The 16,460-nt window shown below is 49.7% G+C and overlaps 1 protein-coding gene across 4 annotated transcripts in view; it reads left to right on the top strand.

Moving 5' to 3' along the window:
- The window catches only part of SSH2 (slingshot protein phosphatase 2), a 182,669-nt gene that overhangs the window by 127,942 nt on the left and 38,267 nt on the right, over positions 1 to 16,460 (top strand). For all 4 annotated transcript variants that reach the window (XM_060259128.1, XM_060259127.1, XM_060259125.1 and 1 more), the window contains one exon: positions 10,466 to 10,587. In XM_060259128.1, coding sequence (XP_060115111.1) covers positions 10,466 to 10,587 — 122 coding nt within the window. The remainder of the gene's footprint in view (positions 1 to 10,465; positions 10,588 to 16,460) is intronic.

Below are 16,460 nucleotides of genomic sequence, written 5' to 3'. Positions count from 1 at the left end.
GGGGAGTATCACAATTTTGTTTTCCCCAAAGAGATCGAGGGGATGATTTTGGGGGAACCGGCAGTGCCCGGTGCCAGAATGTAACGATCTCTGTTGCGAACGTCAGTTCCCAAGGAACCGAGCAGAAGGCAAGATCATGGAAACTAAAGTGTTATGCTAGCTGCTGTGTTCTCAAGAGTTCCCATAGAGCTCTGCAGGTTGCAGTTTGGGGTCTCTGGGATAGAGATCCTCCCTCCATTTGTGCTGTAAAAAGGTAAAGATAGTCCCCTGTGCAAGCACCAATTTAACATACGAACATATGAAGCTGCTTTATACTGAATCAGACCCTCGGTCCATCAAAGTCAGTATTGTCTACTCAGACTGGCAGCGGCTCTTCAGGGTCTCAAGCTGAGGTTTTTCACACCTTTTTGCCTGGACCCTTTTCTGGAGATTGAACCTGGGACCTTCTGCTTACCAAGCAGATGCTCTACCACTGAGCCACCATCCCTCCCCATTGTTTCCAACTCTGGGGTGACGTCGCATCACGACGTTTTCACAGTAGACTTTTTACAGGGTGGTTTGCCATTGGCTTCCCCAGTCATCTACACTTTCCTCCCAGCAAGCTGGGTACTCATTTTATTGACCTTGGAAGAAAGGAAGGCTGAGTCAACCTTGAGCCGGCTATCTGATCAAATTCAGACTGTGAGCTGAGAGTTTGACTGCAGTACTGCAGCTTTACCACTCTGCACCACGGGGCTCAACTTTTTGTTGCTGTACCCAGGGCTTTTTTTTAATAGCAGGAGCTCCTTTGCATATTAGGCTACACACCCGTGATGTAGCCAATCCTCCAAGAGCTTACAGGGCTCTTCTAACAGGGTCTACTGTAAGCTCTTGGAGGATTGGCTACATCAGGGGTGTGTGGCCTAATATGCAAAGGAGTTCCTGCTACAAAAAAAAAAAAGGCCCTGACTGTACCCATTGCAGCTATGGGCATTTGGTGCTTATCGTGCTTGGTACTTGCACAGAGCTTTTACTCCTTTCTCAGACCTCTTTGCGTTCCTGCAATATCCAAACTGGATGTGACGCTGGGAAACTCAAAAACAGATTTTAACATTGTTTAAACACACACACACACAGGAAATAGCTCCATGGGACTCAAGTCTGGATCAAGACTGGAGGAGTAGGAGAAGGTTACGGCTAGGAATTTGTATCCAAGAAATGTTGCGGGGTGTTAAGCACAAATACCCATCCCAGTGCCATAGTTCCAGTACAAATCCTGCAGCTGCTTTTAAGGGAAAACTAGTTTCTAGAAATCTGCATAGATCTCCAGCTGCTTGTCTGATTGAGCCCTGAGAAGACCAAGCTTCTAGTTCTTTGTGAGGCAGAGATAGATTTGAAACCAGGAGCCGCGTCTGCTTCTTGAGACTTCGTGTGCAGATCGCAGAGCACGCTGTCGAACCATTTTCAAGCAGCGTCGGGACTTCAGCAGTAGACAAAGCTCTTTGCTCCTTTCTGAAATTATGCAAAACAGATGCATAGGTTCATAATTTATGTAGGTGTCGGAATTCAGTTTTTCGTGGTGCAGAATTTGGAAGGATTTAGCGCACAAGTTCGGGTTTTGTCCTTAATTGCTGCCCTTGATTGTAAGCCCTTTGAAATCTAAGGATTAGGCTTTCAGAGGAAAGGTGGGAGGCCAGAGGAAAGGCCTGCAAAGCATTCTGATTGGGAATTTTTCATTCACCTATACCTCATCTTTCTCCCCAAAGTGGCTTACATCATTCTGTTCTCCTGCATTTTATCCTTGCCAAACCCCTGTAAATTAGGTTACTCTGAGAGTGTGTGACTGACCCAAAGTCACCCATCAAATTTCCATGGCAGAGTTGGGATCCAAACCTGGGCCTCCCAGATCCTTGTCTGGCACTCGGAGCACTGATTCTCCATACTGGCATACCCATCCATTGGGGTCTTCTCAGTCCTGGCATACCTGCTCTCCCCGTCTCTGCCAGCTTTCCAGCTAACCAGTAATCCCCATAAGCCAAATATCTCTGGAGATGCTATATTTACTCTTTTCCCTTGGCAGGGGGAGAACCGTGAGAGTGACTGATAGACTTTGGACCCGCCTAGCATGCTTTTCTTATAGCTCGACGAATATATGACATGATCCTTAGATAGGTGTTACAGGGCACTTTAATATTTGGGGTGTTTTTTTGTATTTTGGGGGGTTTTATGTGTGCTTGCACCTGGCAGTCATGGTGACTGACCCCTACTGGGGACCTGGAGGATATTCATAGCGGTGGCTGAATAGAGCCTGACCCTGCCTACCGACTGGATATTTCAAGGAAGTCTCTCATCCAAGTACTAACCTTAGCTTCTGCTTAGCTTCTGAGATCTGACGAGATTAGGCTTGCCTGGGCTATCTAGGCCAGGGCTGCATTTTAGAGCAAACCTGTGGCTTGGAGGAGATCTTAGTTGGGTGAGAGACTCTCTGTTGACTACACTGCACAGCAGGAGTTATCAGAATATAGTTCAGGAAGAGCATGTGGAGAAAGCCTCAGATCCAGCCGCTGGCACATCCAGCTAAAAAGGATACCACATTGCAGGTGTCTGGGAGGGCTCTTCTGCGTCTGAGACCCTGGAGAGTTGCTGCCAGTCGGAGCAGGCAAGGAAGGCCGAGCTAGAGGGACCGATGGTCTAACTTGGTCTAAGGCAATTTCAGAGCTCAAGCATCTGCTGTAAAGTCAGGCCAAGAGTCAGCGGCACGCAGACAGTCCCAAATTTAACTCCTAGCATCTCTGCCGTGGTCTTCCGTGCCGGAGCTCCGGTGAACCACTGCATGTCTGAGTAGAGTCATAAAATGTTAGAGCTGGACAGGTTTTTGGAAGCCATGTGCTTTGGCTCCCTGCCTAGGTGCAGGAACACTATCCCTGACAGATTGCCATCTGAACCTCAGCCGAAAGAGTCAGTTGAACTCCGCTGAACAGCTCTTACTGTTGGGAAGTTTCTCCTCGTATTTAGCTGAAATCTGCTTCCTTGTCACTTCCACCTGTTGGTTCTAGCCCTGCCCTCCAGGTCAAGGGAGAACAAATTGGCTCCATCTTCTATAGGAGAGCTATTTGACGACAATGTAGGTTTCCCCATAGTCTTCTCTTCTCAAGGCTAAGCACACCCATCTCTTCCAACCTTTCCTTGTAAGGTTTGGGTTCAAGACCTTTTGTTGTTCCCCTCTTCTGGGCATGCTGCAGTTTGTTGATGTGGTGGCCAGAACTGGACATTGTCCTCCAGAGAAAAGAGTTGCGGCGTCTCATGATCCAGACACCTGGGCTTCTCGTCACGCAGTCTTAAAATTCCTTTTGCATTTTTAGCAGCCACGTCACTATGGTGGCTCGTGTTCAGCTTGAGGTCAGCTAAGGTGCCTAGATCCTCTCCACAGGTCTTGCTGCCAAGCCGGTTCTGTGCTCGCGCTGTCGAGCTTTTTGTACAGAAATGCAAGACTTTACATTTATCTCATTCTGCGCTTGCGCTGTCGAGCTTTTTGTACAGAAATGCAAGACTTTTACATTTGCCTGTGCTGAAATTAATGCTGTCGGTCCTTCTCGGCCCAGCGTTCAAGCCTGTCGAGATCGTTTTTGTCTCCCGGCTGTCATCTTTGGTGTTTGGTTGTCACCCTCAGCTCCGTGTCCTCTGCTTACTCGAGAAGCACCCCCTCTCTGCCCTCCCGCAAGTCGCTTATAAAAATGTAGAGCTGTGACAGGATGTTGAAACGCTGACAGTCCAAGAAGCGGATGAGGCAGCGGACCGCTTTGACGGAAGGCAGCGTCGTGGCTTTTTTACGAGAGGACGCCCACCAGGCGCCAGCAAATGAGCTGAGCTTTCCCAGATGCTGCTGAGAGCAGCCCCCATCCTGTACTTCATCCCGTGCTTCCATCCGATGCTCATCTAAGACTGATCCATGCCAAGGCAGCAGGCCCGGCGCTGGGGGGTTCTGCTGCCCCAGGCAGACCCCCGCTCTCCAACCTGGGCAAAGTCAGGATTGCAGCGGGAGTGCTCAAAGCCAGACTCTGAGCATGCTGCCAGCCCCCCCGCCCCCCCCCAACTTCACTGAGGCTTCCCAAGCCTTGGTGAGGTCCAGATAGCAGCAGGCACACTTAGAGCTGGGCTATGAGCGCTCACTGCTAGGCTCCCCCCGCCCCGAACTTCGCCAAGGCTCCCCGAGGCTCGGGAAGCTTCAGCGAGGTCAGGAAGGTAGCGGGCGTGGGGGGCAGGAGAGCCAGTTTGGTGTAGTGGTTAAGGGTGCGGACTCTTATCTGGGAGAACCGGTTTTGATTCCCCACTCCTCCACTTGCACCTGCTGAAATGGCCTTGGGTCAGCCATAGCTCTGGCAGAGGTTGTCCTTGAAAGGGCAGCTGCTGGGAGAGCCCTCTCCAGCCCCACCCACCTCACAGGGTGTCTGTTGTGGGGGAGGAAGGTAAAGGAGATTGTGAGCCGCTCTGAGACTCTTTGGAGTGGAGGGCGGGATATAAATCCAATAACCTCCAGGCAGCCACCTACTTGGCCTACTCCCATGTGCTGAACCTGCAAGGCAGTGAGGTTCTTGCTGGGTTTACCTGTCGGGTCCATTTTTATGCCACTCTTTCTCCAAGGAGCTTCTGTGGCATGTGGGTTCGTTTTTATTGTGGGGGCAACCCTCACAGGTCTGTGGGGTTGAGAAAAGGGACTGACCGGCCCCTACGGGCACCTGGTAAGCTTCATGGCAAAGTGGAAGCTTGAACCCTGTTCTCCCTGTTCCCGGTCCTGTGTTCTAGCCGGCCTCTGCACCATACTGGCTGTGTGGACATTGCTAAGGTGGAACAAAGCTGTAGAGAAGCACTCTGGTATCAACACAGATCAGCTTTGGGTGGAAAGACTGAGCCATAGTCAAAAGCAGGAAGAGTATCGTAGCATAGAGGGTGTCCCGGGTTCTGTAAAAATGAACCTCGGGAATTTCTGTAGAGGGTTTTCATTGGACATATGAACATATGAAGATGCCTTATACTGAATCAGACCCTTGGTCCATCAAAGTCAGTATTGTCTATTCAGACTGGCAGCAGCTCTCCGGGGACCCAAGCTGAGGTTTTTCACACCTATTTGCCTGGACCCTTTTTTGGAGATGCCAGGGATTGAACCTGGGACCTTCTGCTTACCAAGCAGATGCTCTACCACTGAGCCATCGTCCCTCCCCATTGATTAACAAAAGTGCAAAGGCCATAAAATTTAGTAATTCAGGGCTTAACGGGGAGTTGACATTGTGCATCTTTTGCTTCCCGTCTTGGGTTCCACGCTTTTTGTAAAAAAATAAAATGTGGTTTTTCACTTCGGTTGCTTCCACATGGTGACGATTTTCTGCATAGCTCTTGTGGCCGCTGTGGATTCAGAGGCATTTTCAGCAGAAACCGAGCATCCAAAGAGCAGCTGTATCTGTAGTTTTCCTAGTGCCACTGGTTTGGGGGGGAAGGCTTAAAAAAACCCAACCAGTGATTTCTGTACCACTGTAGCGTTATAGCACTATAATGGTTGCTTGCTATAGCAATTACTGTTGTTGTTTTATATGCCTACATGATGTAACTGCCCTGAGCCTCTTCTACGGGAAGGGTGGGCTAAAAATTGAAATAATTAAATAAATACAGGGCTTTTTTGTAGCAGGAACTCCTTTGCATATTAGCGCCCCCCCCCTCCAGATGTGGCCAATCTTCTAAGAGCTTACAGGGCTCTTAGACCAGGGCCTACTGTAAGCTCTAGGAGGATTGGCTACATCAGGGGTGCGTGGCCTAATCTGCAAAGGAGTTCCTGCTACAAAAAAAGCCCTGCATATATACATGCATACAGTGATATAGGAGGAGGGAATAGCAGCTGGGGGGAGAAGCTTTCTGAAGCTATTTATTTATTTAGATATTTATACCCTGCTTTTCTTCCCAGTGGTCACCCAAAGTTTCTTATAACGTCATCTCCTCTGTTTCATTCTCACAACAACTCTGCGGGGGGGGGGGGGGTGTGTTCTAAAAGCGCCTGACCCAAGGTCACCCAGTGAGCCGCCATGCCAGAGTGGAAATCCAAACCCAGGTCTCCCAGATCCAGTTATTTTAACCGCTGCACCGCAGAAGCTCTCAGCTACCGTACCAGCAATGAAAACAGTGCAGATTGCCTGCAGGACATTCAAAAATTGTGCGGCTTCCTGTCCGCACAGTGTGCAAACACAGCTGAACTGTGGGGGGGGGGGGGGGGGGGGGAGTTTTCTTCCAAAAAGATCTTTGGAAAGATCAGAGCACAACAGAGGAAAACCTGGAAGGCAGATGATTAGAGGATGACATTACGCTGGAGTTCAAAAGACCAAAGCAAAAAACCACCCAAACCAAACCCGGATCCACTTTGAGTGGCAAACAAGGCCTCTACGGAGAGCAGCCTTAGACAGGAAAAGATAGTCCAGTTGGGAAAGCAAAGAAGAGGCAGGAAATGCTTCCACTCCTAGGAATTTGTCCCCACCCTCTCACCGGATCACCAAATCCCATGGGACTGGAGGGACCGTTTGGCTCTGGGCTCCTTGCTGAGGGATGATCCTGTGTCAAAACCACCCAGCTAATTGCTGCTACCCAAATTGGTTTAGTAAAGCAAATTAGATTAAGCTAATCCTCTTGCTGCTTGAAAAAGCTCGAAGTAGCTAGGAGTGAACTGTGTGTGTGTATGAGCGTTGGTCTGCATTTTTTGTTCAAACTGTCTTGCAAGCAGAATGCCCTACTGGGTACTCCCGTGTGGTGGCCATGTGGTATAAGAACCCTGCTGGATCAGACCCCCCCTCCCCCAAGTTTCATTTAGTTCTGCGTTGTGGTTCCAGCTGCAGCTTGCCAGATATTTCTGGGGGGAGCTCACAATCAGGGTCCTCCCTAGCAATGTCAGCCTCCAGGAGGGGCCTGGGGATCTCCCAGAATTACAGCTCATCTCCAGAGTGCAGAGATCAGTTCCCATGGAGAAAATGGACACTTTGGAGTATGGATTCTATAGCATTGTACCCCACTGAGGTCATAAAAGAAGCCTTGTTGGATCAAGCCAGAGGCCCATCCAGTCCAACTCTCTGTGTCACAAAGTGGCCAAAAAAACCCCCAGGTGCCATCAGGAGGTCCATCAGTGGGGCCAGGACACTAGAAGCGCTCACAGTCCCCCCCCCCCCCCCAAGCACCAAGAATACAGAGCATCACTTGACCCAGACATAAGAACATAAGAGAAGCCATGTTGGATCAGGCCAGTGGCCCATCCGGTCCAACACTCTGTGTCACATAGTGGCAACCCCCCCCCCCCTGGGGCCATCAGGAGGTCCATCAGTGGGGCCAGGACACTAGAAGCCCTCCCACTGTTGACCTCCCTCCAAGCACCAAGAATACAGAGCATCACTGCCCCAGACAGAGAGTTCCAACGATAAGCTGTGGCTAGTAGGCACTAATGGACCTCTGCTTCAGATGTTTATCCAGTCCATCTTTTATGTATCTGCGATCCTTTGAAAATAGCCAGCAGGCTTGGAAAAGTTAGGCCGTGTCTGCCGAAGAAGCCTTCCCTGTCCACGCCACGCCCTTCCTGGAGCGGCCTCTTGCAGCACCTCAGCACTCCACCCAGGGCCATCTTCGCACAAGTCAAATTCCGCCAGGTTTCTTGGAAGCCGGTTGCGCTGCGTGACGAAGGCTTCCTGGCATGCCACGTCAGCGCTGACGCACCGGGGGTCGGGGCCAGCATATATAGCTTGCTGGTGCTGAGTCAGCCCTCGCCAGAGGCTCCAGCAGCCTCCCGCTGAACTTCTCCAACTATTCTTGGTCAGTAGGAAAGGAAACGGCCCCTGCAGGGGCACAACTTCCGTCGTCTGTCTGCTCCATTATTAAGCAGCCTCCGTTTCCTCCTCTGTAGACTTGGCTCCGTTTTGCCTTTTTTTTTTTTTGCAAAGGAGATGAAGCAGAAGTAGGTCAGGCAAAGCTGGCCTCCAGTTTTGTCAAGGGCTGGAGGGAATTCTCTGGGGGTACCCTTGGAGCTTGACTCCGGATAACAAATTCTTGATGAAGTCAGAGGCCTCTCAACCCCACTCACCTCACCGGGTGTCTGTTGTGGGGGGAGAAGATATGGGAGATTGTAAGCCGCTCTGAGTCAGAGAGAAGGGCGGGGTATAAATCTGCAATTCTTCTTCTTGGCGTGCCACGGACTTGCTCCCTTGATTCCGAAGAGTGCCTGGGTCAAAGGGACAAGGGAACGAGGTGGCAGAGTGGGCTGGGCCAGGCGAGACTACAGGCTGCGAAGGCCAGCTTTACATGCTCCTTCACGACGAAGAACTCCATGACGATAGAAAACCAGCTTAACAGAGAAAGAGAGAGACGTCTCCTCCTGCCCACACGGACCCATGTTGCCTCCCGTGCTGCTGCTTTTAACACGGAGGGCCATTTCCCGAGGTGATCTTCCACCTGCGGTTTGAAGAGATGCAGTCCCTTCTGTTACAAGATTATGCGTGGGATAGAGAATGTAGAGAAAGAAGTACTTGTCTCCCTTTCTCACAATACAAGAACTTGTGGGCACTCCATGAAATTGCTGAGCAGTCGGGTTAGAACAGATAAAAGGATTTCTTCACCCAAAAGGTGATTAACAGAAGGAATTCACTGCCACAGGATGTGGTGGCGGCTACAAGCATAGCAGGCTTCAAGAGGGGATTGGATAAACATCTGGAGCAGAGGTCCATCAGTGGCTATTAGCCACAGTGTATTGTTGGAACTCTCTGTTTGGGGTAGTGATGCTCTGTATTCTTGGTGCTTGGGTGGGAGGGGGGAGCAACAGTGGGAGAGCTTCTAGTATCCGCTGGTGGAACTCCTGATGGCACCTGGTTTTCTTGGCCTCTGTGTGACACAGAGTGTTGGACTGGATGGGCCATCGGCCTGATCCAACATGGCCAATGGCCATTGCAAGTGTGCATGAGGGCACTTTGCAAGTGTGGGCAACATTGCATGAGGCTGCAGAAGATCATCACAGCCGTGTGTTTTACCTGTGCTCAAAGGGGATTTGGGCTGTCACCTTTCAGCATCCCGAGAACTCCAGCTTCCACCTGAAATGGAAAAGCCAGTTCCTTATGGGGTCAGAGAACCATTTGAAAGAGCATGAACAGTTCACGGCGGAATCTTAATAGCAAGGACGGAGAGGGAGTTCTGGGGCTTCATGGCCTGTGCCTAGCAAAAGTTCTGCAGATCTTTTTTTGATATTTTCATTGATTTATTTAAGTTTATTACTATGTATTATTGATGCATGCTTCCGAATTCTGCCTCCCGTGGCACAAACGTAGGCTAAAGCCTGAGCAGGGCTTCCGCCCATTAAATGTGTTTTTATTTCGGTTAGGGCATCATGTTTTCTGCCATGGGATTTGCACTGAGCATCTGAGTGACTGGGGGTTTTTATTTGGGGGGGAGCGTATATATGCTGTGGCTAGAGGAGCTAACCCTGACCCGGAGAGCCCAGGCAAGCCTGATCTTATCAGATCTTGGAAGCTGAACAGACCCCACCCTGGCAAGTACTTGAATGGAAGACCTCCAAGGTATATCAGGGCTGGGGCACAGGGGCAGGAAGCAGAGCCACCTTTCTGAAACATCCAAGCCCCAGTAGAAGAAGAGGAAGAGTTGGTTTTATACCCTGCCGTTCACTCCCCAAAGGAGTCTCAGAGCAGCTTATAGTCACCTTCTCTTCCCCTGCCCACAGCAGACACTCTGTGGGGTAGGTGGGACTGAATGAGAGAACCGTGACCGACCCAAGGTCACCCAGCGGGCTGTATGTAGAGGAGTAGGAAATCAAACCCAGTTCTCCAGATTAGAGTCTGCTGTGCTACACCAAACTAGGGGCATGCACACATACACAAATACTCAACCAAAAAGGGAGGGGTAGAGGACCAGGTTCAGTTTTTGTCATTGAAAAGGATCTCACATAGCAGATCCCGGGCAAGACCTTTCTCTCCCTCAGACCATGGTGAGTCACTGTCAGTCGAAGGAGGCAATACTGAGCTAGACAGGCCAGCAGGCAGATATGGGGGCGTCTTCATAGGCCTTCCCTCTGTAGGCTTTTCAGGACTCCTTTGACAGGCTTATGCATACAGCCCGTTTCTCTGCAAGGATCAACCCAGTGCTTTTGAAAAGTCAAAAGTAAGATGGAGCACTCTGGCAAAGGAGGAGCAGCTTGCGGCAAGGGGTGGGGGAGTTGATTGTTGTAGCTCAGGGCAGGTTTGAAAGCTTTCCTAGGTGTTGGACCACCTTTGACCTTTTGACTTAGCTGGTCACACTGCAATTTCCTAGGGTGAAGATGCAGGGATTGGGGAAGGTGGCTTCCTCTTCTCGATTTCTTCTTTCCTGCATCTAGTTGCTGTTAGAACGTGGTGCCTCCATCAGTTCAAGGCTTGTGGAATATGGAGCATGCATTTGTTGATAAGCTTCTTTTTCTCCTTCCTAGGCTGTAAGACTGGAAAGCACATATCAAAACCGCACACGATATATGGTCGTGGTCTCGACCAACGGTCGGCAGGACACGGAGGAAAGCATTGTCCTCGGAATGGATTTCTCGTCCAATGACAGGTACGCTGTACGCTTGGAGACGGTTGACTGGGATGCGTGTATCGGGCACAGTTTGGGTTGCCCCGTTTCCAAGAGACCTTGAAATCCAGCCATGAAATTTGAGCTGGTGCTGAATCTTGATTGGCCTTCGATTTTGAAGAGGGGTTTTGTTTCTTTCTGCTTTCATGGTGGTCATCATTTTGCCCTCTTTTGCTTCTTCCGTTCCCGGCTAGTTTGCTGCTGAGACACGGAGGAAAGGTCTTCTTCTTTTTTTTTAATGACATCTATACACACAAAAATAACACTAAAAATAATATAAATGTAGCGGGAATGAATATGACTCGAGGGAATGGGAAATGCTGCAAAAACAGAGAGTTGTGGGTTTGGGTCACACAAAGGAGAACTGAGATCAAAGCAGATGTGGTTTGAGCTGCAGTAGCAGAGCCGCAAAACTTGGTAGCAGCTCCCTTTTTTAAAAAAAAGCAAGTTCAACGTACAACCACCCCTCACCGCCCTCTTGCACAAGACTTTTTTCCCCTTTTGTTTCAACTTAATACGAGCAAGAACCACCACTCCACATCTGATCCCAGGCAATGAATTCACAGGGACTTGACCTCAGGCAGCCCCAAGAATCAGTCTGGCAGAAGTCACATCCACCAAATTTTATTGCTTGCTTGCACTTTCTGCTCTCCCCCGTCCCATTGTTTGAATCTAGCACTTTTTGTTCCTCTCCACTCCCCCCCCCCCCTCCAATAAACATACCGCAGTCACTAAGGGGCTGCTCTGATCATTTTTGCAGTCTTTTGAATGGTACCCAAGACCAAACAATTAAAAGAGCAGCAAAGAAAGAGTCAAAGTTGCAGCATTAAAGATGTTGGGGGTGGGGGGACACCTTGACCATCTCCCAATGCTTTGTGGAATGCAAAGGTCTTTGCTAAGATGGAGCTGATCTGGCTCTTTGGAGAGGGATTCTGTGTGCCGTTGTTGACCTTAAGGTCATTCTGCCTCATTTTTTTTAATATCATCGGTGTTTGGGGTGTTTTAATGAAGTTTTGATGCCAGCAGATGCGCAAATAAAAGTGGAAGAATGTATTCTTTGTAAAGGAACCCTAAAAGCAGTGCAGAAAAGCAAATGGGCTGGCTCGTTTCTCCCAAGAGGAGAAATGAAATGGGACGCTCGAGCAGAGCCAGCATGCTTGCAAGATGAGACCGCCTTTGTAATCTCTGCCACCTTTCTCAAAGCCTCTTACCTGAGCACTCTCCAGAGACTGCTACACTAAGCATATAAGCATCCGTTTGGACTTTTGGGGTCTAGGAAGTAATGGGAAGTATTTGTGGAAGAGCATAGCTTGCCATTCTGCCTGCCCCTGCACCATATTCTCGGCCTAGGAAAGTCTATATTCAGTGAATTGTAACAATCCAGAAAGAGTTGTATGACTTTGCTTGAACGTTCCCAGAGCCAGCCTGACCGTCTGGGTCAGGGGTAGCTAAACTTGCTTAACGTAAGAGTCACACAGAATAAATGCGAGATGTTTGAGAGCCACAAGATGAATGGATGGAGGGAAGGAAGGAAGATTTTGGGGGAGGTGGAGGTGGAAAGAAAGCATCTTTAATTCACAATGCATTCTCCAAGCTGCCAGCTGGCTTGGCTTGGAGAAGTGATTTAAAGAGAGAGATGCCTTCTTCAAGCAGGCTGAAGGGGCAGTGGGGGCTCCGAGAGCCACACAATACATGCGAAAGAGCCACACGTGGCTCCCGAGCCACAGCTTGGCCACCCCTGATCTATGTAAACTAGGCAATTGCTTAGGATGCCAGACTTGAAGGGCTGTCAGATTTGATATTGGAGGGTTACCTCCCCTCTCTATTACATTATCTCTTCCCCCCCCTTTGTGTTATGGAGGTGTGCGAAGTCATAGTTTGCCTATGGCACCCAAACCCCTTGGGGCTAGTACCAACTGTCAGCGAGGACCCACGAGCAACACAGAAGAGGGAGGTGTGAGCTGTTGGTGAACACTGTGAGCAGTGGGGACAGTGTAGCACAGTGTTTAGTATGTCAGTCTATTCGCTTATTCACTTATTCCCCACCTCTCTTCCTCGTTGGGACCCAAAGCAGTTAACCGCCTTCTCTTCTTCTCCACTTTTAACCTCCTTCTCTTCCCCACTCCTCCACAGTTAATCTCCTTCTCTTCCCCACTCCTCCATTTGCACCTGCTGGCATGGCCTTGGGTCAGCCATAGCTCTGGCAGAGGTTGTCCTTGAAAGGGCAGCTGCTGTGAGAGCCCTCTCCAGCCCCACCCACTTCACAGGGTGTCTGTTGTGGGGGAGGAAGGTAAAGGAGACTGTGAGCCGCTCTGAGACTCTTCGGAGTGGAGGGCGGGATATAAATCCAATATCTTCATCTACCTCACAGGGTGTCTGTTGTGGGGGAGGAAGGGAAAGGAGATTGTGAGCCGCTCTGAGACTCTTCGGAGCGGAGGGCGGGATATAAATCCAATATCTTCTTCTTCTTTTATCTTTGCCCCAACTCTGTGAGGTAGGTCAGGCAGAGAGCGTGGGACTGGCCCAAGGTCACCCAGCGAGCTTCCGTGGCAGAGTGAGGATTTGAACCTGGGTCTATCAGATCCTAGTCTGACACCCTCATCTCTGCATTGCAGTGACCTGGGGTAAAGATGTAAAGGCAGTACGCTGCTGTTTGGGGAGCTGTTGAAACAGTGGCTTCAAGCCGGCAACTGGCTGGCCCTCCCAGAGAAATGGGGAACGACACTGACAGACTGCATTTCTCCACCATGGAAACTGGATCCACTGTGAAATAGGTTTGCTTTGCTGTGTGGGGCCTCCTGCCAGCCTCTTCCCCTGGTGAAGAGGCAGCAGAAAAAAGCGGTTAGAGTTGCATTAGCCTTGGCTGAGATGGAGGCAGAACTGATCCAAGGGGGCTGCAGCACTAGAAGGGTGCCAGTCAGAACTGGCTCGACTTCACGCTATAGGGCAGAGTGGCCAAACCTGCTCAACGTAAGAGCCACATCGAATAAAAGCCAGATGTCTGAGAGCCGCAAGACATGAACGTCAGATGTGGGAGGGAGGGGAAGGGAGGAAGGAAGGAAAATAGAGAAGTAGAAAGAAAGCAACTTTAACTTTAAATGCATTCTCCAAAATGCCAGCTGGCTTGGCTTGGAGAAGTGATTTAAAGAGAGAATTGCCTTCTCCAAGTTGACCAATAGGGTGGTGGGGGCTTCAAGAGCCACACAGTATGTGTGAAAGAGCCTCCCAAGCTGCAGTTTGGCCACCTCTGCTGTAAGGGATGAGAAGGACTGTATCTTGGAGAAAGTTCTGCGGGAGGCGGAAGAGAAGGACTGGATCGTGCAGAACCTGCAAGGGTGCTGGCTGAAGGGGGTGGGCGGCAGACACAAGCTAGAGATTAAGTGGACGCTAGACGGCCTTGTTTCACACCAGCCTCTTCTTCCTCCCACCTGACCTCAAGTTTTCCCAAAATTCAGAGATGCTGGAAAGAAGGAAGGGATAACTCGCACAGTGGATGCACTGGAAGGGGACGGCTGCGATGATGGAGGGAACTGCCTATTGTTTGAGAAAATTGGGGTGTGTGTGTGTGTGTGAGAGAGAGAGAGAGAGAGAGAGATGAGCTTCCAGCAGTTTGACTCCTGGGCCCGCATCACTATGAATGAGGATTGCAGTAAGGGTGGGACACTCCTGGCTATCATAGGCACCGCAGGGTAGCAAGCAGTAAGAGTTGAATGCTGTTCCTTCAGAATGTATTGCCTGAAATAAAATAAAAATTGCTTTACTACAAAAAAGGAAAAAGAGTTGTGTTGGCCTGCCGGGACATAGAGAGCTGTGGCCTGGACCCCCAAGGACTTCTTTGGCCTTGGAAAGATTGGGAGACAGCAAGCAGGGAGGGACCAGCAGTGGCTGGAAAGCACTCTCACGATCCTGGCTGTGAACCTGCCAGACGACAGGGCGAATGGCCTTGTCTCTCTGGTTTCTTGAGCACCCTGCGGGGGAAACCAGGGGCTGGTTTGGTCTGGATCTCCAGCTAAACCCCTCCTCTGCTGGAGCCGCCTCCCTTCCCTGGGACCAGCTCGGCATTTAGAAACTCGGTTTAGCTTTGTTGCCGCTCGGGGGCTTTGATGGCAGTGGCGGGCGGAGGGCATCCCTAAAAATATCCCCAGCCCCTGGAGAGGCTTTTCAGAGAGGTGCCTTTTTTCCATGAGCTCATCTCATTTGCTCCGCGCAAATAGCTTTGAGCAGCTCTCCGTGGGGGGAGAGTTATCTGCCAAGCAGATGGCCTTGGTCCTTGTCCACCTTGCTTCTTTTGTGTTAACCCTTTGGCAGTGGCCCCAACAATGCTGGGGAGACCTCAGCGGTTCAATTGCACAACTGAAACAATGCCATTGGGAATCTGAAAGGGAAAAACAAAAGAATTAGTAACTGCTGCATTTCCAGAGAAGAACCAGAAGGCTAAATGGGCCTGGGCCTGGAAATTGGAAAGGAGGCAATGTAAAGAGCTGAAAGTGTAAGAGGATTAGGATATACGTGTACAAGTTTTTGTCCCACCAGGGCTTTTTTAACAGAAAAAGCCCAGCAGGAATTCATTTGCATATTAGGCCACACCTTCTGACATCATTGTTTCATGCAGGGCTTTTTGGGGAGGGAAAACCCAGCAGGAACTCATTTGCATATTAGGCAACGGCCTCTGCCATTGCTTCACGCAGGGCTTTTTTGGGTAGGAAGCCCAGCAGGAACTCATTTGCATATTAGGCCACGGCCTCTGACATCATTGTTTCACGCAGTGCTTTTGGGGTAGGAAATCCCAGCAGGAACTCATTTGCATATTAGGCCACACCCCCTGGCATCAAGCCAGCCAGAACTGTTTTCCTGCTAAAAAAAAAAAAAGCCGTGTCCCACTATTGCCCCTAGCCAAGGAGGTGTTGCAGGCTTTTGCAGAGTTGCACAGACTTGCACAACCTATTTGGCAGAGGCAGCAGCAAGGTGAGTGACTGCCTTTTTCTGAAAAACCTTCATGCCCTGGAGAGGATGTAGTTTAGGCATGTACTGACCTAAAGAGCAGCACATGACTCTTGGCACATAGGCTCTGGCCTTACACCTGCCTTGATCAATTCTGGACCATGTGGCATACAAGAAGACACTGGATGCAGTATGTATGCCCTTGATTAGGACATAAGGCTGTAGAATAAGAGGCCTCGAGAATGTCTTTAAGCCTTTGTCACTTCATTAAATTTCCTTGTGGTCCAGCATTGTTCTATTAGTTTATTGTGTTCTGTATTATGAGCCAATATGTGTACTTACTTTTCTGACCTCTGAAGACCAGTCTAGGTCGAAACACGTCAAGTTAAGTTACGTGGGTTCCCGTTGTGGTTTTATGATTGTACATAGGATAGAGGCTAATGATGGCCCCCTAAATGGTTTTAGCTTTCTATAATAAATACATGTATGTTGGTTTATATTATACAGTTTGTTTTTAATGTTTGGCCCTTTAATTGCATAATAACCTTTTTTAGGTTTCTTAGAAAGCTAGCACCAAGAGGGGAAAGAACCTTTCTCTCTGATATGCTACTTTTCTAGGCGCAGGTGAACATTTGGTCATTCTGAAGCTGCACGGCCCAAGATTTGCATGTATGAGGCTTTGTCAAATTAGCGAAACTTTGGTAATCAAAGCTTCTGTAAACTGCATCAGATACGCAGCATGCAGGCTTCCTTGGTGGAACTGCCCCATATCATCATGGCCCACTGAAGGGAAGGCCCCTGTTGTAGAAATCGGTGCCCCTTTCTGTGCTTTGGAGCTGGAGGTGAGATCCCAGAATGCACAGCACCCTGAGGAGAGCTCTCCTGGTGTCAGAGGGGGCTTTAGACAGAGGTCA

Source organism: Heteronotia binoei, chromosome 18 (genome assembly GCF_032191835.1).
Source record: "Heteronotia binoei isolate CCM8104 ecotype False Entrance Well chromosome 18, APGP_CSIRO_Hbin_v1, whole genome shotgun sequence".
Taxonomy (NCBI): Eukaryota; Metazoa; Chordata; class Lepidosauria; order Squamata; family Gekkonidae; genus Heteronotia; species Heteronotia binoei.
The sequence above is the reverse complement of the archived record's forward strand: the minus strand, read 5'-3'. Positions and strand labels throughout refer to the sequence as shown.